The sequence below is a fragment of the Quercus robur genome, chromosome 12 (genome assembly GCF_932294415.1).
Source record: "Quercus robur chromosome 12, dhQueRobu3.1, whole genome shotgun sequence".
NCBI classification, from domain to species: domain Eukaryota; kingdom Viridiplantae; phylum Streptophyta; class Magnoliopsida; order Fagales; family Fagaceae; genus Quercus; species Quercus robur.
Genome location: NC_065545.1, coordinates 30,662,387 through 30,686,346, shown reverse-complemented (window position 1 = coordinate 30,686,346; position 23,960 = coordinate 30,662,387). Strand labels below are relative to the sequence as shown.

Sequence of the window (23,960 nt, the reverse complement as noted above, 5' to 3'; positions counted from 1 at the left end):
CTAAAGCCACTAATCCTCTTTTTGGCAGAAAGCAGGGATTGAAGGATTATTTTCTTAGTCTGTTTTCGTATTTTGTAATTTAAAGAAATCTGTCGTCTGCGTGTTCGGTTGTTTTAATCTGTTGACTAGAAGTATGCTGATGATATTCTTGGAAATTTTCTTGGAAATTTTCTTGAAAGTTTTAGCGGTGGAATATTATATTGAATTTATTGTAAAATTTGATAATAGAGTTTCTCTGTTTTTGTTTTTGTTGAAGGGAATAATAGAGTTTCGTTAACAACAAATTTTCTTAATAATTTTAATAGATAAATTTTGAAAAGCAAACCATCACAACATAATAATTTAGCAAAAGAATTTTACTTTAACAAAATTCTCTACTTGACAAAGCCTCATACATTCCTAATTAGTAAAATCAAATGGAACATAATGCGCAGGATCATGAGGAGAAAACCTGGATAGAAAAGGTGACATTCAGAAAACGAAGTATTGACTTTGCATTCATTTTCTTTACGTTTTCTACAAGCAATATTTTTTCCACTGCCCTTCTCTACACTTGCAGTGCTATTTGTTATATTAATGTTTAAATCAGCATTACTACAACAGTTTTCTTCTTTGTAATAAAAGAATAAAAAACAGCCTCATTTTATTTCTCATAAAAAGAAAAATGTAAAGTAGTATAAAGTTTTAACCATTAGTGCTATGCTTTTTCTCTGAATAAGCAAGCCTAAGCAACTGCACTATACTGTTGATACTCTTGAAACCATTCAGCAGGCCACCAATCTGTTCTAACAGCCTCGACCTTCACATTCTCCTGTCCTTGTATGGTCAATGCACCTGATCCTTTGAAGGCTTCCTCCAACCGCAAAAGACCAAGCCCACGACACCCAAGTGCAGCCCTCACAGTACCAGCCTTCTTGTGGGAGGCAGTATCTATCACCTCTGAGCCAGGAGCAACCTTTTGCTCCACTTCTGAGAAGCAGAAATGAAAATGCTTGGGATATGCCAAGACAAAAGGAAAGAGAAAGAGGGGAGAAATTCAGAGGAAGGGAAGATTACCTTCTCCACTATCGTTAAGAAACCTTAAAGGAAGCAAGCGCTTGCGAATGACGCCTCGATGATGCGTACGAGCTACAAGCTCTTGGCCCATGTAGCACCCTTTGTCAAAGCTTATTGCTTTCAGACCAGCAAGATTGTATTCAAGAGGCATTGCCTCACCTAAACATGATAATAACAATTCCACGATTCTTATTTTTTTAAAACTACAAAAATAACCTCATAATAACATAAATGAAAGGAGAACAACATAGGGAATAACAAGGTCACAACTCACAAGTTACAAAATGCAGACAAATTCTTTGCCACAACAAATTTGGAGGGGAGGGGGGTGTTGGGTGGTAAAACAAGAATATTACAATCAGTTAGATTGAAAACCTCAATCTATAATACATGCTAATGTAGAACAACAATGAGCTCTGACACCAAAACAAATGCTACAAAAATTCTTAAAGGGGATTGAGCAAGAATAGAAAAATAAAAATAAAAATAAACCTAGGACTTAGCACCTAAGATTGCCTGGAGTCAACACCAAGCGGGATAATAAAAAAAAACCTACAAATTAGCACCTAAGGTTGCCTGGAATCTGCATCACAGAATGGGAAAATTTCCAATAAAATTTTATTACTCAAGCAAACTTGTCTCCATCAAAGTATAGTTGCTTGCTTATATAGACTACTAAGACTAAATTCTAATCTTCATTGACTTGGGCCAAAACTCAATTATTGAATCATGAAAATATACTCTATGAAATTAAATAAAATACTAATAACCTAATTAGTTAATAAGACCTAAAATAAAATCCAATGTACCAATAGTAAAAAAAAATTAATTTCTAAAATTAAATAAAAAAAATTTGGTGCTCCCTGCATCACATTCAGAAAAATATGGAAAAAAGTTCAAGCATACAATCAAGGAGGAACTAAAAGTCTACCTTTTGGAATCTCAGTTGAGCCTTCTGCAACCCCCTTCTGTAACCTCCAAAGCAGGTAATTTTGTTCATCTGTTTCTTTGTCAGCCTCAATCAAAGGTGCTGCAACAGGCACAAAAAGGGAAAAATATTTGCGGCTTGAGTGGATCTCCCAATTATCCATAATGTAACCATAAGCCTCTGAAAACATAGTGATGCTGTAAACTTATAGAGATCTAGCATAAGCTTATAAAACTCACGTATTATATCTGATGGAAAGATCCCCCTGAAACCTAGAGAATCCAATCTGGGATCATTAAACCATTGCCATCCAAGATTATTTCCACGTGAAGCTGACTCGCCTGAATGATCAACACCAGCACCCCAGCCAACACTGGCAGCCTCTGGTTCTTCTATAGATGAGGACTTTTCAGGAAGGTTCCCACCATACCTCTGCCAGCAAGAGAAGTCTTTTGCCACATTCTCAATCTCAACCTTAGACCTTACTCGGTATCTGCCGCCACAAAATTTAAAATAAATAAATGGAAGTTACCTAAATTTAAAAGCTAATATTGCCATACAGAAAGCACACATCTGCTCCCTCGAAAGAATCTTGCAGGCTTGGCAATTCAAAGAAAGGTTAATACAAAGTGAATAAAAGAACATGAAGAGGTAAAACAAATGGTTCAAATCATATACTAGCCTTGGTAATGGTTCAGATCATATTCTTCACAAGCTTAGATTAAAGAGGTATAGCATCACACACAAAGATGGAACTGATTACTTCTTGCAGCCAGTCACAAGTAAAGCATATTTAAGACAGGAACTGCACAAAAAGAAAAAAAAAGTCTTGGTTCATGATTGATCATGCATCTTCAAAGAAACTTTGATTAAATTCATCATTTCCTAATAACAAAAACAATTGGTTTGGGGTATAATACATTGTGACATTAAATATAATAAGTCACAATATATTATACTCCACAACAATTTGGTAATCAGTCGGCTTGAAAAAGTTGTTTTTGTTAATTTTTATCATAAGAGGAAGTGTTAAAATAATGGTTAAATGATTAAATTCATTAAATGTATTATACTCCAACTAAGAAATATTTGAACGCAATAAATCTTAATCTCCAAAAACTTAACTTTACAATCTCAATTCTCATCTCAGCTTGTTATTTTCCACAGATAAACAATAACTTCGCATATTTCAACTGAGGAGAATCCAAATGAACTAGTGCATGGTGGGACATGACATGCTTCATAATTTACATATAGTGACTATTCCATTGCAAAGTTAACATAAATGGTGCACTAACAAAATCAGATTATACTGGTATACAACTTGTTATACTTAATTACCTACAGAAGAAACCGTATTGTCAATTTGTCACTAACTAAATTTTTCCAAAGAAATCCGAATAAGTTTAGTTCAAAACCAAAATGTGCAAACCAATAACAAATCCAGCAAAAAAAAAAAAAAAAACACAAGCCAACATGTTGAATACAACATTAACATTGTTGTCTTCACGGAACAAATTCTCAACTAAATACATGTTTAAGCCAAAACAGATAAAAATTCACAAAGCTTACTTTAAAAAAAAAAAAAAAAAGCATTTAATAAACCAGCAAACCAAAACCCAGTTCAGAAAAAACCCAAACTCACTTTTTGAAGGTCACCAAGAGCTCATCCAAGACAGTAGCATCCACATCCGCAAACAGTTCAAACGATTGGTCCGGGTCAGACCCAGGTCCGGAACCAGACTTGTCGAGCTTGGCGTCGGGCTTAGGCGGCTCGTAAAGGAAGAGGTCGTAGAGGAACTTTCCCTGAGGGGTCAAGAGCGCGGCGTACATAGGAGGCAAATTCGGTGCGGGCAAGGTGGAGGTTCTCTCATTCTCACCCATGGGTTCACTGAATTTCCGTACATCGTTGGTCAATAAGCCTTGCAGGAACTTTACAGTGTCTGGGCCTCGGAACCGGACCACGGACCGTGAATTGAGCTTCGAGGCAATGGGCCCAGCGGTTTCGAGGTTGTGAGAGGAGAAGGAACGGTACGCAGTGGATTTGGCGAACCGGAGGCAGGGTTTGAAGCGGTGCATTGTTTGTTTGTTTGTTTGTTTTGCGTGATGTGATTGAAACTTTGAAAGAGTCGAGTTGGTTTGGTAATGAAGGAGCTATGGACTATGGTGATAGTGATGGTGACGGTGGTGCCTTGTGAAGATGAAGGGGGTTGACACGTTAGCTCGGAGGTGGTTCTGGGTTTTTTTGCCACGTGTATTAGAGGGAAGGTTTGTTTATTAATTCTTGTCGTAACGGGAAAGAAAGAAAAAAAATGCGGCTTTAAAATAAGCTTGCTAGGTGTTCGATGAAAGTTCTGAGCTAGGCTTGTTGCTTTGAAACCGCATTCAGAAAGAATGGAGTTGGGCCACGGCCACGGGTTATTTTACATTTTCACTACTCGGGCCAATTGTAATTTTCTTTCGTTTTCAGACAGTTTATTTATTTATTTTTTTTTTTTTTTGTACCACAAAGGATAAGAACCCAAACTCAAATTTTCTCAGTAAAACGAACTAAGGAATGTTACTGAAGCAAAAACGTTTACCAAATTCAACTCGACTATTAAGCTTGCATAATTACTATAACATTGATAGTTTGATACACTTAATCGAAGCCCAAGTTTATGATCTTGGTCTTTTATCTAGTTATTATGGTTAAGATCGTATTCCTGTAAGGCCTTTGGTCTTAAATAAAAGTGTTCTCAAATTCCATAAGCATTTGGACTCCTCTAGCTATTTGGCTGTCTCAGTTGGTTAAATAAATGAAATCTTTCATTTAATTGGTAAAATTTTGAGGCTTGGGTTTGAATGGGTTGTGGGTCTTGGGTTGGTTTCAAAGTTTCAATGGTGTGTGGTGTTGTTTCGGTGGTGGGTATAAATTTCGGTGGTTATGGGTTGTTGTTGGTGGTTGCAGGTGATGGGTATTTAGCTGTGATTTGTTCTGTGGGTTGGGATTTGGTTGGGTTTGGATTTGTAATTTCAGTTTGGTGTTACAATGGTGGGTTTGGGGGTTTGGTTTGTTGTTTTAATGGTGTTTTAGAGGTGGTAGTGGTGGTGTTGTTGTTGTTGTTTGGTTGGTTTGGTGTTTCTGGGTGGTTGGTTTGGTGGTGCTAGTGTGAGTTTGGTTGTTGAGGAGAGACAGAGATGAATAGACGAGAGAGAAATCAATAAATTTGTATATTATTTGTTTTGTAGTTTATCTTTATATATTAAAAGGGTTCGGAAAGTTAGTTATTATATTTTTTTTACTTTCAAAAATACCCCTAATTTAATTAACTTATCTTTATTCTTAAGATATAAAATGAGGTATCATCGCACACCCTTGGTGCGATGGTCACTCCACAAGTATAAGTGTCTGTAGAGTGCGGGAGGCAAGGGCTAAGGTTTAAGTTTCCAAAAGGGAGCTTTCACACACATATACACTTAGATTAGGCTAGAGTAGAATTTTTATCCTATATTAAAAAAAAAAAAAAAAAGTTATAAAATGAGGTTAAACTGTAAATCTAACCAACATTCATTAAGGGCACGTTTGGTAAACTGTAATAGGCACTGTAATGATAGTTATTCCTATGGTTTAGCTATTCAATAGTTTGGTAATGTTTTTATTACAGGAAATAGTCATTCCTTATGAATAGCTATTCTTTAAAATGAGGAATAACTATTCCTCTCTAAAAGGATTGTAATAGCTATTCCTTAGTAGATGTAATAATTTCTAACATTAATATATTTTCAAATAAAAAACTTTCCATATCCACCTAACAATTATAGAAATAAAAAATCATCAAAAAATAACTCATTTGTCTAAAATTTAAAATATATTATTTTTTAGGAAATATATTTGTATGAATGAGATATTTCCTAAAATTAATCATAAGTTTTATTCTAATGTTACAACTCACAACCAAACTAATGAATAGGTTTAGTTATTCCATTATAACACCTTTTATTTATGGTAATAAAGATTATCATTCCTGTTGTAATCCACATTTAGTGTACCAAATGTACTCTAAATAAAATAAAAATAAAAAATAAAAAAACTTCCCACTTCACAGCTCCAAGAAGGTCCAAAACTTCCCACTACCCCACGTTCTTTGAAAAAAAATTATAACTAGAACTAAAACTACCCACGGACAAAGCCCAAAAAAAAAAAAAAAATTCCCCTAAGTTCCCCCAAAAAACAAATAAAAAAACTTCCATGAAAAATAAAAATAAAAACTACTCACATTCACATCACATAAGGAATGGGGAAAAACTTCTAAAAAAAATTCTCCTTTTTTTTGTTGCTCTCTTCCCCTTTTCGAAATTGTGGAATGCATAAGGAAAAATTCTAAAAACATTAGATTCTATAAACTTCTTCTTCACTATTTCATCCTATTTCTAATTGACACTATCTTCTTTCATACTCACTGTTTCATATGCTGAATGCTTCTCAAAGGTAAGACATTTTCCTGTCAAAATTGGTAAGTCTTTGAACAAAATTTATATACTCTTTGATCTTTTGTGATACTTGAACTATATGAAAGGTGTTATAGAAAATTTGGTTATGAATGAAAAATTATGACACTAAACCCAAATGTATAATATTAAATTTGTATAACTCAAATTGTGATGAATGAAAAATTATGATAATAAACCCAAAAAAAAGAGCTTCATCGCACGCGTAAAGCATGTGTGATAAAGCTAGTATTATTTTATTGATTTGTATGTAAAAATAAAAACTAGGATGTTGGGTGAGTTGTAAAATGAAATGGTAAAATAGATAAAATAAGTTTTTAAGTTGTAAAATATAACTTTTTTTTTTTGACATTCCAAATGCTAATGCTTGCCTGAATAGTAACTTTTTCTTAAAAAAAAAAAAAAACAAAAAACAAAAAAAAAAAAAAAAACAAAAAACAAAATTACCACAAGAATTTGTTCACTGCTTCGTAGACCGTTCCTGCCAATTACACAAACAGTTCCACCGGAATCTCCACCGGTTCCAATTTTATCAGATGTTCCCGAAGGGACAAAAGTGTTTGTGTGTTTGGAATCTTTGGATACCATGAAAGCCTTTTTAATAGACAATACATTCTATTGGCCAATAGAGGGGGTTTAAAAAAAATTTCCCAGGGTGATGCAACCTTAATTAAAATATTAAAATAAATAAATATATTATATTAGCAATGGCCTAAGTTTCCGGTTCAGTCGGCCCTACATGAAACACATAGTGAGCTTCAAACCCACTTACAAGAAGAATAGGAGATCAAATAAAAAAAAAAAAAAAAATAGGGGATCATTTTTATCTAGCCTAACTAGTACATTGATGGGCCAAGCCACCCATTGGACCAAAACAGTTTTCACTATTGGGCTTTCACCTCTAGCATTTTGGCCATATTTCACTTACCATGCCAACACTTTAAGGTCTGTTTGATTGGAGAAGTGAAAAAGTGGAATGATAGAAAAATGAGAAGATATTTTGTTTTCTATCTTAGACATAAAATCTAAGCTTAGAGTCCATAGACTCTATGATGTGCTTTACTTTTTTCGTATATCTCGTTAAACTTTGTTGTGACAGTATCCCATTGGAAAGAAGCGTTCCCATCAACTGCTGCGTTCCCATCAACTGCTTCCTTTAACATAAAATCAATGAAATCTTTCTCTGTTTCATCGGGCCATAACTTCTTATCGTCTGCCATCTATTTCACTGGTTTTTGAGAGCAGAGAGAAAAGAGACTGAGATTGAGACTAGAGAGACTTGAGAGTTGAGATTGAGAGTAGAGAGTTGAGATTGAGACTAGAGACTTGAGAGCAAAGAGAAAAGAGACTGAGATTGAGACTAGAGAGTTGAGACTGAGAATGAGAGTAGAGAGAACGGAGAGTGAGCACTGAGATTTTATAATATGAGAGAATGACAGCACTGTGAGCACTGAGAATGACAGCACTGTATGCTGTATGAGAGCGTCTTTTTGAATGAAGTCTTTCTAAATAAGATGAAGTCTTTCTGAATTAAATAGCAGATGAAGTACGATTCTCATAAATGAAGTCTTTCTGATTCAAATCTTACTTCAGATCTCTTAACAACTGCTTTCCAGCTAAACAATAACTTCGCATATTTCAACCGAGGAGAATCCAAAGGAACTAGTGCATAGTGGGACATGACATGCTTCATAATTTACATATAGTGACTATTCCATTGCAAAGTTAACATAAATGGTGCACTAACAAAATCAGATTATACTGGTATACAACTTGTTATACTTAATTACCTACAGAAGAAACCGTATTGTCAATTTGTCACTAACTAAATTTTTCCAAAGAAATCCGAATAAGTTTAGTTCAAAACCAAAATGTGCAAACCAATAACAAATCCAGCAAAAAAAAAAAAAAAAAACACAAGCCAACATGTTGAATACAACATTAACATTGTTGTCTTCACGGAACAAATTCTCAACTAAATACATGTTTAAGCCAAAACAGATAAAAATTCACAAAGCTTACTTTAAAAAAAAAAAAAAAAAAGCATTTAATAAACCAGCAAACCAAAACCCAGTTCAGAAAAAACCCAAACTCACTTTTTGAAGGTCACCAAGAGCTCATCCAAGACAGTAGCATCCACATCCGCAAACAGTTCAAACGATTGGTCCGGGTCAGACCCAGGTCCGGAACCAGACTTGTCGAGCTTGGCGTCGGGCTTAGGCGGCTTGTAAAGGAAGAGGTCGTAGAGGAACTTTCCCTGAGGGGTCAAGAGCGCGGCGTACATAGGAGGCAAATTCGGTGCGGGCAAGGTGGAGGTTCTCTCATTCTCACCCATGGGTTCACTGAATTTCCGTACATCGTTGGTCAATAAGCCTTGCAGGAACTTTACAGTGTCTGGGCCTCGGAACCGGACCACGGACCTTGAATCGAGCTTCGAGGCAATGGGCCCAGCGGTTTCGAGGTTGTGAGAGGAGAAGGAACGGTACGCAGTGGATTTGGCGAACCGGAGGCAGGGTTTGAAGCGGTGCATTGTTTGTTTGTTTGTTTGTTTTGCGTGATGTGATTGAAACTTTGAAAGAGTCGAGTTGGTTTGGTAATGAAGGAGCTATGGACTATGGTGATAGTGATGGTGACGGTGGTGCCTTGTGAAGATGAAGGGGGTTGACACGTTAGCTCGGAGGTGGTTCTGGGTTTTTTTGCCACGTGTATTAGAGGGAAGGTTTGTTTATTAATTCTTGTCGTAACGGGAAAGAGAGAAAAAAAAATGCGGCTTTAAAATAAGCTTGCTAGGTGTTCGATGAAAGTTCTGAGCTAGGCTTGTTGCTATGAAACCGCATTCAGAAAGAATGGAGTTGGGCCACGGCCACGGGTTATTTTACATTTTCACTACTCGGGCCAATTGTAATTTTCTTTCGTTTTCAGACAGTTTATTTTATTACAAGACGGATAAAACTATTACTATTTATTTATATGTAATTATGTACTGTATTATTAAAACAAAATCACATAACTCATTAAATAATTTGTTTTAACTATAATTACTCATTAACAGTTTTATCAATTATGCATATAATGAGTCAGAGGAATTTTCCATAAAACCGGTTTGAAGCCCTCGTTTTCAACTTTGCCTCTCATAAATTCTAAATCTGTTTTTTTTTTTTTTTTTTTTTTTATTTTGGTACCACAAAGGATACGAACTAAGGAATGTTACTGAAGCAAAAACGTTTGCCAAATTCAACTCGACTATTAAGCTTGCATAATTACTATAACATTGATAGTTTGATACACTTAATCGCAGCCCAAGTTTATGATCTTGGTCTTTTATCTAGTTATTATGGTTAAGATCGTATTCCTATAAGGCCTTTGGTCTTAAATAAAAGTGTTCTCAAATTCCATATGCATTGGACTCCTCTAGCTATTTGGCTGTCTCGGTTAAATAAATGAAAATTTTCATTTAATTAGTAAAATTTTTAATAATGTATCAATTATCAGAGACTTTAAAGGTCATATCCCAAATTCATGAAAGAATAAAAATCTTTTTGGTTAAGTGAACTGCTTCTTTTTGCGTAGTTAATGAGCCAAATGAACCTCAAGTAAGCTACATTTTGTTGACCAATACAAATGGGAAAAAGTTATAGTTTAAAAAAAATTAATTAAATTACCAAAAAAAAAAAAAATTTGTAACAAAGTAACAAGAGTGGATTGATGTATATATCACATCAAACCATGTGATATGTGTGAAGAAGCCGAGAAGGTAACAAGTTTTTTTCAAAGTGATATGATGTGATTATTGGTACAGATGTGTAAACGTGTGTAGAGACTTAAATATGTAAAGGGAAAAAAAATTAAGATACAGTGGGGCTTTAATTTTCACTCCACATTTTAATAAAAACCTTTTTATGTGTTTTAGATACAGAGCATTCTCATCAAAACTTCTAAAAAATTTAGTATTTATCATCTTAAAAACCTATTTTATCAATTTTAATACCTCATTTTACAATACATTCAACATCCAAAATTTTATATTTTTTACCACTTCATTAAAATATTAATTTTTTATATATCTCTCTCTCCTCCTGAAGCAATCCACTCACATCTCATCTTTCTTTCTCATCCCTCAACCCAGTAAACCCACGGCCACACCCACCACTAGGCACCGCCAGCCACCACCACCTAAAAAAAAAAAACCCCACCATCCACCACAACTCACAAGCTACATATCTCACTCAACCACCACTACATTATTGTCATAACTCCCATCAAAACCCACATCCATTGCCACCAACCCCTGCAACCGGCCACCACCACTGGAGGAAAAAAAAAAACACAAACCGGACCACCAAAAACCCACAAACTAGAAACACCACTAGCACCACCGTGGCAACCACAACCCATCACAAAAAACCCAAAACAACCACCATCACCACCATTGTTTCAGCCACAACCCATGGCAAAAAAAAAAAAAAAAAAAAAAAAAAAAAAAAAAAACCAAAACAAAACCACCACCACCATCAACAACCCACCACAAAACCCATTAAAATAAACCAACACCACTAGCCAAAACAACCACCATCAGAATCACAAGCTACCTCCAAAAAAAAAAAAAATCAACACCACCACTACCACCGTGCTTCTCAGTTGTGGATGCTGGTGAATGAAGAAAAGAGAAAGAAAGAAGGAAAGAGAAAAGAAGTGAGACCAGTGAGAGAAAAGGAAAGAAGAAAAGAAAGAAAAAATGAGAGAAGAAGTGACACTGATGAGAGAAAAGGAAAGAAGAGTACAGTGAGAGAGATGAGAGAAGTAATAAAAAAATTATTTTTCTGAGAGCACACTGTAGCAAGATGGCAAATTTTTTAGGACATAGCATGTATGATGGAGCAGCATTTTGTGGTTTCAGATGCTAAAAATAACATTTTAGCACTTATACAAGCTTTGATGAGGATGGTCTAAGAGCCTTTTTAATAGTCAATGCATTCTACTCGCCAATAGAGAGGGCCTTAAAAAAAAATTTCCAAGGTGAAGCAAACTTTTTCTTTTTTAGAAACAAGTGAAGCACCCTTAATTAAAATGTTAAACAAATAAATGCCTATACTACTATTTAAGAGACTTCTCATGTTTGGGATACTCATTTTTTTTTTTTTTTTGTTTGAAAATACCCCTACACTCCTATGTTTAAGTAGAGACAAAACTAAAGGACAATCCAGTAAAAATACAACTCTAACTCTTACTAAAACATTGCATAAAAAATAGGGTCACTATCTTGTCGATTTTCAAATTGCTTTATAAATTAGATTTTCAAAATAAAAATTATATATAAAAATAAGGACACAAGTTTTTTTTTTTTTGGCTATAAAATAGGACCTCTAAACTCAACGTTTTCACTCTTTTTTTTCTTCTCATTTTTTCCCCTTTATCAAGACTTAAAACGTTTCTCTCTCTTTTTTTTGGTTTCCTTTCTTCTAAATTCTAATCTCACGTTTTTATTTTTTAGTTTTTTTTTTTAGTTTTTCAAATCTCTTCTTCTTTGTTTTTGAATTATTAAAAAAAGTGATTTTTAATGTACTCCTTTTTTTATTTTTAATGATTTTATTTATTTAGTTATTTATGCTAGTGTTTGAATTGTTTTAATAAATGTATTTTCTAGGTCCAAAATAAAAATTACTATGCGTGTGATTTAATTAGATAGAAGAGATTAACATCTCAAATTGAGATAAATAAAAAATTATGACACTAAACCCAAAAAAAAAACCTTATCACACTAGCGAAGTGCGTGCGGCAAAACTAGTAATACAATATATTAGTAACAAATGGCGCCTGCTTATAATTGGGAAGTTATGTACATGTTTCGGTCGGCCTGCATGAAACTCGTAGTGAGTTTGAAACCCACCTACAAGAAGAATAGAAGATCAGATAGGGGCAGTTTTTGCCCATTTTTATCAAACATAACTAGTGCATTGATGGGCCAAGCCACCCATTGGACCAAATTTGCTTTCACTCTTGGGCTTTCACCTCTAGCATCTGGCCATATGCCACTTGCCATGCCAACACCTCTAGACTCACCTTCTAGGGAAAAAAAATTAATTAAGACTTTCTAAGACAAAAATTACCAATTCTTTTGAGAAAATAAATGAATGCATCCATGAGATAAACCTCGTAGAGCCTTATCTGAAAAGATATCAAGATTACTTGTCCTCTACATATGCTTAAAAAAGAACACATTTATGAGCATTCCAACATTTGATCATAATTATGAGTCTTAGATAATTTCAGCAAGTGATCTTAGCAATATCTCTATAGAATATCAAGAAGGCCTTATCTAGGAAGAAATCCAAATTACTTGTCTTCTACGTATGCTTAAGAAAGAACACATTTGTGAGCATTCGCAAAATGTAATAGTAATAAACTAATAATTATGTGTCCTAGCTAATTTTAGTAAGTGGTCTTAGAAATATCTTTGTAAAATATCAAGAATTAATGCTAATCAGATGTTTATTAGTTGTTACATAGAGGGTTTGCTTTTTAACAAAAAGTACAAAAGAGAGGAAGAATGATAATATGTAAAATTGAGAATATCATGCATTAATGGTGATGAAGAATATATTTGGTAATATTTACAAATAAATGCCATGTAGAAACATTTATATCTTTATGAATTATGCCTATATAAACTCAAGGGTTCCAAAAGTTTTCAATACAAGAAAAGTGATTTTGTATCTCAAAAAAAAAAAAAAAAAAAAACTGATTTCGTGAGACAGAAAGATACAGTGATAGAGTACCCATCTTTTTTTAAAATGTTCATTTTTGTGATGAGCTATCCGATTATCAGATAGATTTTTGGATGTAAGTATTTTTGCATCAATGATGCTAATAACCCCCAAAAAAGATCATTGTTCATGATAGAATATCATGAGTGTCTCCTATAATATGGCTTTCGAACCATCAACGGGTAAGTTATTATTTTTAAAATTTATATCCTACCTTTGCTTCCGTACCGTGTGAATATTAGTGATTATTATTATTATTTTTAAGTATATTTGTTTCTTGCTCGATTCTTATTTGCCGAATTATATTTAATTATAGTTGGTTGTTTCTTGAAGGTTGAAGGAGTTTAAATGTATTGCATGTTCAGAAAATTTAGAGGAAGAAAGTAGTCCAAGAAACATCTCATCATTACTAATAATAAAGTTGATACAATGGGGTGACTTTTCATTGAAATAACTCATGTTGTGTCTCTTTTTCATATTAATGTAATAGATATTGTAAGTTGTAACCCAAAAAATGAGAGAGAAAAATAAAACAGTTTACCAATGGGGTGAAAAAAGTTGTCCAATTCTCCGAGTCTTTTTTGTTTTCTTGATTTCTTTTTTCTTCCTTTATTTAGGAACAACTTACTGGGGAGGCAAATTATATTTTAAAGCATCCTTGCCTGATGCATACAATTGAATGCCACATTTTAAATAGAATTATCGTGTGGATATTCAATGGAATTACATTAGTTTAGAAATGAACCAACCTTACGCCACTTTAGTGGAAATTTAATCCGCCATGCATAAATGCTTAAGTATGAATTTGACATCCAATTGAAGTTGGTCTAAAAAAGGGCTAAAAAAAAACTATTGAATGAAAATGAGGAAGCTAGTCTACAATTTAAATTCACCATCTTATTTCATGCCAAACCTGAGGAAAATATATGCTTTCTGGGTCGGGGGTGTTGCTTTTACAACCACAACTGTGGCTTTATCACCATTATTGATTATTTTTGCAATGTACAGACATTAAGGGTCCGTTTGTTACTGTTATTTAAACAATATTACACGTATTTTCACACACTTTTTCACCTACAAATATTTTCAAAAAATACAAATAACATTATTAGAACAACACTATCAAACGGAACCTAATAAGTCATATAACTACTGTGGCATGATTTTTAATAGTTGCGAAGGATGTGCAATAATCGTGTATGATTTTCATCTTTCACTGTCTACATCAAGTTTTAATCAAATTGCTCGTCATGACAAGCCATACTTTGGCAATAAAATATTACTGTCTACTTGTCTTCCATGTGGGCCATGTCAAATTGTCAATTGATATTTGATAATCAAATTTTTGTAAGCCATCTAGAATTGGCTCCTTTTTAGAGTAGGGTTTTTTTTTTTTTTTCCTTAGTAGAAAGCTCAGTTATTTATAGCCGGTTTAAGATTACTTTGAGGCAGTTCTTATATATTCAGAGATGATTTTTCATTGTGCCTTGGCCATAAGGTGACTGTAGTGTTGAGGGGGACATTGGTAGAGAGAATTTAGCATTGGCAAACCCTTTGCTTGCTAAGTGGCTTATTTCTTTGTTCCCATGTTTCAAAACTGTTTGTTTGTTTAGACCCCTGTAAACCAGATTTGTTTAACCTAATTAATTAGCCAAGTAGTTACTTAGGTTAATCATTCAAATTTAGGTTAAACTCAAGCAATCATACCACAAAGTGCGGAAATATAAAGAAGATAGTGATATGATGACCTAGGAAAACCAATGAAACCAACAGTTTCAAGATAAAAAATTTGGGAAGGATTTACCCTAACTATTCTCAAGGTAAACAAATTCACAATGATAAAATGAAAGTTTTACAATAGATTTTCTCCCTAAAATCTAAAGTTACCTCTTGTAGTACTTACTCACACAATCATGTGCAGCTCCGAATTCACAGACTTTTCTATTTGAATTTGTTGAACACAAATACCCATTTTTGTGATTTTCAGATCCCACTCAAAGGTTTTAGATAACCGTCAATAGTTGATCTTTATTCATAAACTTTTCTCCACTAGTTCTTGATTGTAGATTTAGCTTTCGATAGATGTTTGTTGAGTTAGAAAGCTACAGAAACCTCACAAATCTCACAAGACTTTTAAGAACTTCTTAAACGTATTTAGGGTTTTCCTTTTATACTAGATAGTGTAGGACACAAACCTTAAAACATTTTCGTGGGCTTTGGGCGTAATTTAAAATTTGCGGAATATGACTTTAAATCGGTCAAGTCTTTCTTTCGATCGGTCGAGCTTTACAAATTTTGAACTCTTTTTCTGCTACTTGACTAGTTTTGAATCTTGACTTGAACAAACTTAAGCAATGTCTAACACCTAATCTAGACATATTTTTGTTCTCAGTTTGCCAACATACATAAATTTGGAATCTAAACATTTAACCTAAATATATAGAACCTAACAAAGACCATGTGAGCAATTGGCTATAACTTAAAATTGTTTAAGTGGAATTGTAAAAACTGCTATTGCACTCCCTCAGTTGCTTAGATTGCTTCGTCCTCAGTGCTTTGTTCCAATTTGTTCATGATAGAAAGAACTACAAATAACATGCTATTATGCTGAGAAAGAACTGCAAACTCATCCCCACCCCGCCCCATGGTGCGGGTCTAAAAAGTCTAAATCTATCCCTGCTTTGTCCCATGGTGCAGCTCTAAAATGTTGCTTCATCCCTGCCCCACCACCTTTGCGAAGTGAGGAAAACCCACGCGGGACAAAGCAGGTTGGGATGGGTCAAGCGAGGTGGGGCAAAATTGTCATCCCTCATTTAGACTAGCCTTCCTGGGAAAAAAATTTAATTGAAACTTTCACAAACAAAAAATTATCAATGCTTCCAAGGAAATAAAAGAATGCATCAATGGGATAAACCTCGCAAGGCCTTACCTTGGACAAAAAAATCAAGATTGTCTTCTACGAAGGGACGGACCCAAGGGGGCTTGGGCTCCTTGGCCCAATTGTGTGTGTGCGTATTTATTTATTTATTTATTTATTCAATATTAGGTATATTTTGAGCTTTTTTATAGTTGGGTCCGCTCTCTTCTAAGGCCCTCTCCTATGATTATCAGCCCAGACAACCAACTCCAACCCAAAAAAATTAAAACCCTTCAGCCATTACCAGTGTGACTAATATTTAAGTGGAGCTCAAAATTTTACGTTGACTTTTAAGCTCCTCCACTACACGTTATCACCTTCTTCTTCTTCTTCTTCTTCTTTTTTTTTTTTTTTTTTTTTTTTTTTTTTTTTTTTTTTAATTATTAAAAGAAAATAGGTTATGCCTTTTTCTTCTTTCATTATATAGATACATTTTAATCATATTGTATTTTGAAAAATTAATTGTTAATTTGATAATATTTGTATTAAATTTATATTTTAGGCTTAAAGATTGAAATACTAATTAAAATATGGACTTATAGTTTTAAGATCATTTATAATTTATATGGGTTTTAATTATATATAAATATAAATATATATATATATATATATATATATATAAAATATTGGAAATCCCAAAATGGTAAGCTGAAATAAGTTGATACTAAAGTATCCAGTTCTAAATTTCTAATGGAAAAACCGAAACGGTATTCATAGCATTGCTCATAATGCTATAACTAATATTTATAAATTAGATAAATTTATAATTGTAAACTAGTAAATCTCGCATTGCCCACATTTACTACATCAAAATAAGTCTATTACATCAAGTGTTAATACAACAAAATTAGTATAGTGGTATTAGATATAATATCACATCTAAAAATTAAAAGTCGTTGCAATAGTAACTTAAAAATAGTAAATTATTACATTAAATTTTTAGTTGCAATAGAGATTTTAATACTTGTGGTGGGTAAAGTCTGTCGGTTGATGTTGGGCCGTAGCTCACGTACCAAGCCCAGCCACGATAAAGAAGAAAAGGCTTGGGCGTAGGATATCCCGTCCCAATCATGATGGGCCGGGCCTGCTAAGGGGCGTCCGAGGAGGAACACCTCCTCGGACTCACCAAGAAAGTGTCCAATTTGCACCCCATACTTGGCGAAAGTTCACCCAATACGAAGAAACAGTGCGTGACACTCAGGAAGGGGGGGGGGGGACAATCACAACTGCCACATTAAATGCCAAGGAACTACTTTTCCAGCCGCATTAATGTGGAAGGGACAGGAACGCAGAATGATCTTGGCCAGTGCAACTCACAGAAAGAAGGGAGAATGACCTATGGGACAGGCACTCGAGTGGAGGATCGGATGACTGACAAGTGTAGGGATATGATCTCAGGAAGGATGCTATATAAGGGAAGGAGATCCCCATGGAAAATGGATCGGAAGGAGCAAGAAGAAAGGATAAAGAAGGAGAAAAGAGAGAGAAGTAGCAGGAACAGCCTCAGGAACCGTTACTCCAAAAGTTTGAAGGAATATCCCTACGTCCAACTGGTTGCATGGCTTGGTCTTAACTTCGTTTCTCCTGTCAAAGACCTAGTTCTATAACGTACTCTCTACAAATTCATTGTTGAGGGACTTTTGGGCCAGAATCTCCCACCTGTTGGGCCAGAGCCCTAAAATTCGTCATCCTACAATTGGCGCCGTCTGTGGGAAGAACTTGTGTCTCGACAAGTGAAACAGCAAGGGATGGAAGGATCAGGTCCGCGCCAAACCGGACGTGCTGAATCTCAACGACAGGACAACTTTGTAAACCTTGAACGAGCAAAAGACCAAAATGATCAACGAGAGGGCAGTGTGAACACCGCTCACACGAGTAGAAGTCGCTCGAAAGGGAAAGGCCATGCATCCCACCAGCACAACGAGCAGAAGGCTTTGCAGCAAGAGATTGAGGATTTGAAGAGAAGGCTGCGGCGAGCCCAACAAAAACGTCCTTTGCCCATTTCGGATACTAGCAGTGGTGAGGATGATGAATACAGACGAAGGACGAGGACCCCCCCGAGCGAGACGTTCTCCTATGAGGAAGAGAGGCCTCACAAACGCGGCCGCAAAAGCCCACCTTAGCAAGGCTTAGTCAATGACGCCATGAGCAAGGCCCTGGATCGAATCTCCCAGTCGCCATTTACCCATAGAATAGAGCGGGCGGTGCTCCCTCGGCGATTTAATCAGCCAACGTTTACCCTGTACAATGGTCGAACTGACCCAGTGGAGCACGTGAGCCAGTTCAACCAAAGGATGGCTGTTCACTCCAGGGACGAGGCGTTAATGTGTAAAGTGTTTCCCTCCAGCCTGGGGCCCCTGGCCATGAGATGGTTTGATGCCCTCCCACCAAACTCTATAGACTCCTTTAAACAGTTGACGCAGGCCTTTGGCTCCCGCTTCATCACCAGCACTAGAGTCCCTCGGCCCCTCGATTCCCTTTTATCTCTGTCCATGCGAGAAGGAGAAACGCTAAAGGCCTACTCGGACAGATATTGGGAGGTGCACAATGAGGTAGAAGGAAGTCACGATGACGTAGCCATCAGTGCCTTTAAAAGGGGCTTGCCGACAGAGCATGGCTTGAGAAAGTCTCTCACAGGGAAGCCAGCCACCAGCGTGCGGCAACTTATGGACAGGATAGACAAGTATAAGAGGGTCGAGGAGGACCAGCAAACCGGGAAGGGAAAGGCGAAGTTTGTCCACCAGGAGAGAAGGGACTTCAGGTCGGACCGTTTCAGTAACAGTAATAAGCCGAGAAGAGATTATACAGAACAATCGGGATCTACAGGGGCTCAGGTAGTCCACGCCGTGTTCCGAGAGCCATTACACGTGATCATGGAAAAAATAAAGCACGAGCCTTTTTTTCAATGGCCAAATAGGATGGCAGGTGACCCCTCAAAACGCAATCAAAACCTATATTGTGCGTATCACCAAGAGCCCGGCCACGTCACGGACGAATGTAGGAATCTGAAGAACTATGTGGATCGACTCGTCCGAGAAGGAAAGTTAGGGCATCTGTTGCAACGCCCTGAGCAGTCAAATGTCGATACCAGGCAAAGCACCTTGAGGCCACCCATCGGCACGATAAATGTCATTCTGGCCGCACCTGGGAGAACCGGTTCCGGCCCACTTAGAGTAATGTCAGTAGGTAGGTTCCCGGCAGAGCCAGGCGAAAGGGAATCCAAGAGGGCTAGAGGGAGAGTGCCATTAATTGGATTCACGGAAGAGGACAAGGAGGGAACTACTCAGCCCCATGACGACGCCCTAGTCGTGACACTCAGAATATGAGGTTATGACGTGAGGAGGGTGTTAGTTGATCAAGGCAGCGCCGTAGAGGTGATGTACCCGGACCTATATAAAGGGCTGAATTTAAAGCAGGAGGACCTGTCGCCATACAATACTCCTCTGCTTAGCTTTGAGGGAAAAATCGTCATCCCTAAGGGCATGATCAGATTGCCTGTGCAAACAGACATAGAAATAGTGGAAGTGGACTTCATTGTGGTGGACGCATACTCACCCTACACGGCTATTGTGGCACGGCCATGGCTTCATACGCTAGGGGCTGTGTCGTCTACCCTGCACCAGAAAGTGAAGTATCCCTCAGAGGGCCGAATCAAAAAGATAGTGGGGGATCAAGGAATGGCCAGGCGATGCATGGTATCGGCCATTGCTCGACGATTAAGCGACGCGCCTTCCACTTCAACCGAGAATGCCTTATAGCAATCAAGAACCCCGGTCCTAGTTGTAGGTAATGAAGGACCGGACATGGAGGTGAGTTGTGAAGAGCTAGAGAAGGTGCTCGTCGGATCAGACCCCGAAAGGTTTTTCCAGATTGGCTCGGAGCTACCAGCACAGGAGAAGTCGGCGCTAATTGATTTTCTGCGTCAAAATGAGGATGTATTCGCTTGGGATCCTTATGAAGCCCCTGGGGTTGACTCAGACCTAATACGTCATCACCTTAACGTTAATCCAGCTATTACCCCAAAGAAGCAGCCCCCTCGGCGCCCGTCAAGAGAGCATGCAGACGCTGTGAGGGAAGAAGTGGCGAAATTGAAAAGAGCTGGGGCTATCAAGGAAGTGTTCTACCCCGAATGGTTGGCGAACACAGTCGTGGTGAAGAAGAAGAGCGGGAAATGGCGAGTCTGTGTGGACTTCACGGACTTAAACAAGGCTTGCCCGAAGGATCCTTTCCCAATGCCGCGAATAGACCGACTGGTCGACGCAACCGTCGGGCATCCCCGCATGAGTTTTTTGGACGCTTTCCAGGGTTACCATCAGATATCCTTGGCCACGGAAGACCAGGAAAAAACTGCCTTCGTCACCCTAATTGGCAACTATCATTACAAGGTGATGCCTTTTGGCCTGAAGAATGCCGGTTCGACCTATCAAAGGATGATGACTAGGATGTTTGAACAACATATGGGAAAAACTGTAGAGGTGTATATAGACGATATGGTAGTAAAGAGCAAATTGGTGACTGACCACATCAGGGACCTTGATGAGGTGTTTCACATCCTGAGAAGGTACAGGCTGCGACTGAACGCATCCAAGTGTTCATTTGGAGTGGGATCGGGAAAATTCCTTGGCTACATGGTAACCCATCGGGGGATCGAAGTTAACCCTGACCAAATAAGGGCCATTTGTAGTATGCAACCGCCTCGGAATCCCAAAGAAGTCCAGAAGCTTACCGGCATGATAGCAGCTTTGAACCGTTTCATCTCCCGCTCGGCGGACCGATGCCGACCTTTTTTCCTCCTATTGCACAAGTGGAAGGGTTTCGAGTGGACTGAGGAGTGTGACGTGGCTTTCCAACAGCTCAAGGAATACCTCGCCCGACCTCCGATCATGTCCAGTCCCGAGGCCGATGAGGTACTCTATGCGTACATCGCAGTCGCCGATCATGCAGTCAGCCTAGTACTGATCCGAGAGGACAACGGCACGCAACGGCCCGTGTACTACGTAAGCAAGTCGCTACAGGAGGCAGAGACCCGGTATCTCCCCCTCAAAAAGGCAATATTGGCTGTCGTGCAAGCTACAAAGAAGCTTCCTCACTATTTTCAGGCGCATACAGTGGTTGTGCTAACCCAACTTCCATTGAAATCAGTCCTCCGCAGCGCCGACTACACTGGGAGAATCGCTAAGTGGGGAACCGTCTTAAGCGCTTTTGACATCAGATATATGCCGCGCACCGCCATAAAAGGTCAAGTCCTCGCTGATCTGGTAGCTGAATTTGCGGAGCCAACAGTGGTAGGGGTGGACGTGTTGGAATCACCGAATAATGATAGGAGACTGGTCAGCACGATTTCTGTGCAAGAGCACGATGAGTGGAGAGCATACATTGATGGTGCAGCGAACCAAAAGGGGTCCGGAGTGGGGCTCGTTCTAATCTCTCCCGAAGGTATAACCCTGGAGAAGTCGTTGAGACTGGGATTCCCAGCAACGAATAACGAAGCTGAGTATGAAGCACTGGTAGAAGGGATGTCGATGATCCGGAAGCTGGGTGGGAAATGCGCGAGCATATTCTCGGATTCAAGACTCATAGTGGGGCAAGTAAGCGGGGAATTGGAGGCGAAAGACGAAAGAATGCAACGGTATCTTGCCCGAGCTAAACGCCTACGCGCCCACTTCGACGACTTCCGTTTGATGCATATACCCAGAAGCGGGAATACTCACGCCGATTCTCTGGCAACACTGGCCACATCCTCGGCTCAGCCCCTTCCGCGGGTTATCTTGGTCGAGGACCTCTGCCACCCCACGGAAGAGGAGGCTAAAGGTATTCGGATACACAATGTCGGCGAGGGGCCAAGCTGGATGGACCCTCTTGTCCAATTCTTGAAGAATGATTCCTTACCAAGCGACAAGGTCGAGGCCGACAAAATCCGGAGGAGAGCTTCTCGATTCTGGTTGTCTGAGGACTCCAAGCTCTACAGACGTTCATTCTCGGGGCCATACTTGCTGTGTGTACACCCAGGCGCAACTAAACTCATTCTGGAGGAGTTGCACGAGGGGATTTGTGGGAGCCATACGGGGGGCCGGTCCCTCTCTCACAGGGCTATGACGTTGGGTTACTGGTGGCCAAGCATGCATAAGGAAGCTCTGGAATATGTGAAGAAGTGTGACCAATGCCAACGGTTCGCTCCGAATATACATCAGCCCGGTGGGGTACTTAACCCATTGTCCAGCCCTTGGCCATTTGCACAATGGGGCCTAGACATATTAGGTCCGTTCCCCAAAGCTGCCGGGAACAAGAAGTTTCTTCTCGTCGGCACCGATTACTTTACGAAATGGGTTGAGGCTGAGGCGCTGGCAAACATTAGGGATGTTGATGTCATGAAGTTTATCTGGAAAAACATTGTCACCCGATTCGGCACCCCACACACCCTAATCTCGGACAATGGCCTGCAATTTGATAGAAAGGCCTTTAGGGAATATTGCAGTGAATTGGGGATTGTCAACAGGTACTCTACACCAACCTATCCGCAGAGTAACGGACAAGCCGAGGCAGTTAACAAAACCATAGTGAATGGGCTGAAGAGGAGGTTAGACGACGCGAAAGGGAGGTGGGTTGAAGAGCTCGCCCATGTTTTGTGGACGTATCGCACCACGCCCCGCCGATCCACGAGAGAAACCCCCTTTTCGTTGACCTACGGGGCCGAGGCCGTCATCCCATTAGAGATAAACTTTCCCTCCCAGAGGACTGCTACATTCGACCCTATTGTTAACAACGGGCTTCTAGAGAAAAGCTTGGACCTCCTTGAAGAGAGAAGGGATTGCGCGATGGTGCATCTAGCTCAGTATCAGCAAAAGCTCAAGCGGGGCTATGACGCCAAGGTGAAGTCAAGACCGTTGGCGCCTGGGGACCTAGTACTGAGGAAAGTCCTGGGCAATGCGAGGAACCCTGCATGGGGAAAACTCGGGCCAAATTGGGAGGGTCCATACTGTATCACCTCTGTGGCTGGCATTGGAGCGTACTATTTGGAAGACTTGGATGAACGTGTAGTGCCACGTCCGTGGAATGTAAATAACCTGAAAATGTACTTTTATTAATGAAGAATATTTTACTTGATGTCGCTCTACTGTGCAGTTTTCAATAAGCGTTAAACAGAACCCAAGTCCTGCATGGCTCCTCGGACCACAGACTTGGGGGAAATTAACCACGCAGCACTTTTCAATAAGCGTTAAACAGAACCCAAGTCCTGCATGGCTCCTCGGACCACAGACTTGGGGGAAATTAACCACGCAGCAGTTTTCAATAAGCGTTAAACAGAACCCAAGTCCTGCATGGCTCCTCAGACCACAGACTTGGGGGAAATTAACCACGCAGCAGTTTTCAATAAGCGTTAAACAGAACCCAAGTCCTGCATGGCTCCTCGGACCACAGACTTGGGGGAAATTAACCACGCAGCAGTTTTCAATAAGCGTTAAACAGAACCCAAATCCTGCATGGCTCCTCGGACCACAGACTTGGAGGAAATTAACCACGCAGCAGTTTTCAATAAGCGTTAAACAGAACCCAAGTCCTGCATGGCTCCTCGGACCACAGACTTGGGGGAAATTAACCACGCAGCACTTTTCAATAAGCGTTAAACAGAACCCAAGTCCTGCATGGCTCCTCGGACCACAGACTTGGGGGAAATTAACTACGCAATTCTTTCATCAAGGGATAACCTTTCATGATTCGCGAAAAGCGTTAAAGGGAGTCCAAGTCCTGCGCGGATTCTTAGCCATGGATTTAGGAAAAATCAACATTGTAATCGTTGTTGCTC

General features: G+C 38.6%; 1 protein-coding gene and 1 long non-coding RNA gene across 3 annotated transcripts; one reads left to right on the top strand and one right to left on the bottom strand.

Annotated features, from left to right (window-relative positions):
* Window positions 1–470: 470 nt before the first annotated feature.
* On the bottom strand, window positions 471–9,273 carry LOC126708897 (putative transferase At4g12130, mitochondrial). Of its 2 annotated transcripts, none has more exons than XM_050408898.1 (5): window positions 8,572–9,273; window positions 2,224–2,477; window positions 1,988–2,086; window positions 1,057–1,215; window positions 471–969 (listed from the first exon to the last, which is right to left on the bottom strand). In XM_050408898.1, exons 1-5 carry the CDS (start codon window positions 9,003–9,005, stop codon window positions 725–727), a joined length of 1,191 nt encoding a protein of 396 aa, XP_050264855.1. In that variant the 5' UTR covers window positions 9,006–9,273; the 3' UTR covers window positions 471–724. The 2 variants fall into 2 exon arrangements, with proteins under 2 accessions (XP_050264855.1, XP_050264856.1); XM_050408899.1 differs by lacking the exon at window positions 8,572–9,273 and adding an exon at window positions 3,630–4,299.
* LOC126708899 (uncharacterized) lies at window positions 4,179–9,507 on the top strand. Its single transcript, XR_007649286.1, has 2 exons — window positions 4,179–4,322; window positions 9,266–9,507. It is a non-coding gene; the product is annotated as an uncharacterized LOC126708899 (long non-coding RNA).
* The last annotated feature ends 14,453 nt before the right edge of the window (window positions 9,508–23,960 follow it).

Bases quoted from the DNA above. Each gene is read 5' to 3' on its own strand.
- LOC126708897 (XM_050408898.1), bottom strand. From the start codon at position 9,005: ATGCACCGCTTCAAACCCTGCCTCCGGTTCGCCAAATCCACTGCGTAC. The intron at 2,478-8,571 runs GTGAGTTTGGGT...TTGTGGCGGCAG, and splicing joins CTCTTGGTGACCTTCAAAAA to ATACCGAGTAAGGTCTAAGG. The intron at 2,087-2,223 runs GTGAGTTTTATA...TGCCTGTTGCAG, and splicing joins CTTTCCATCAGATATAATAC to CACCTTTGATTGAGGCTGAC.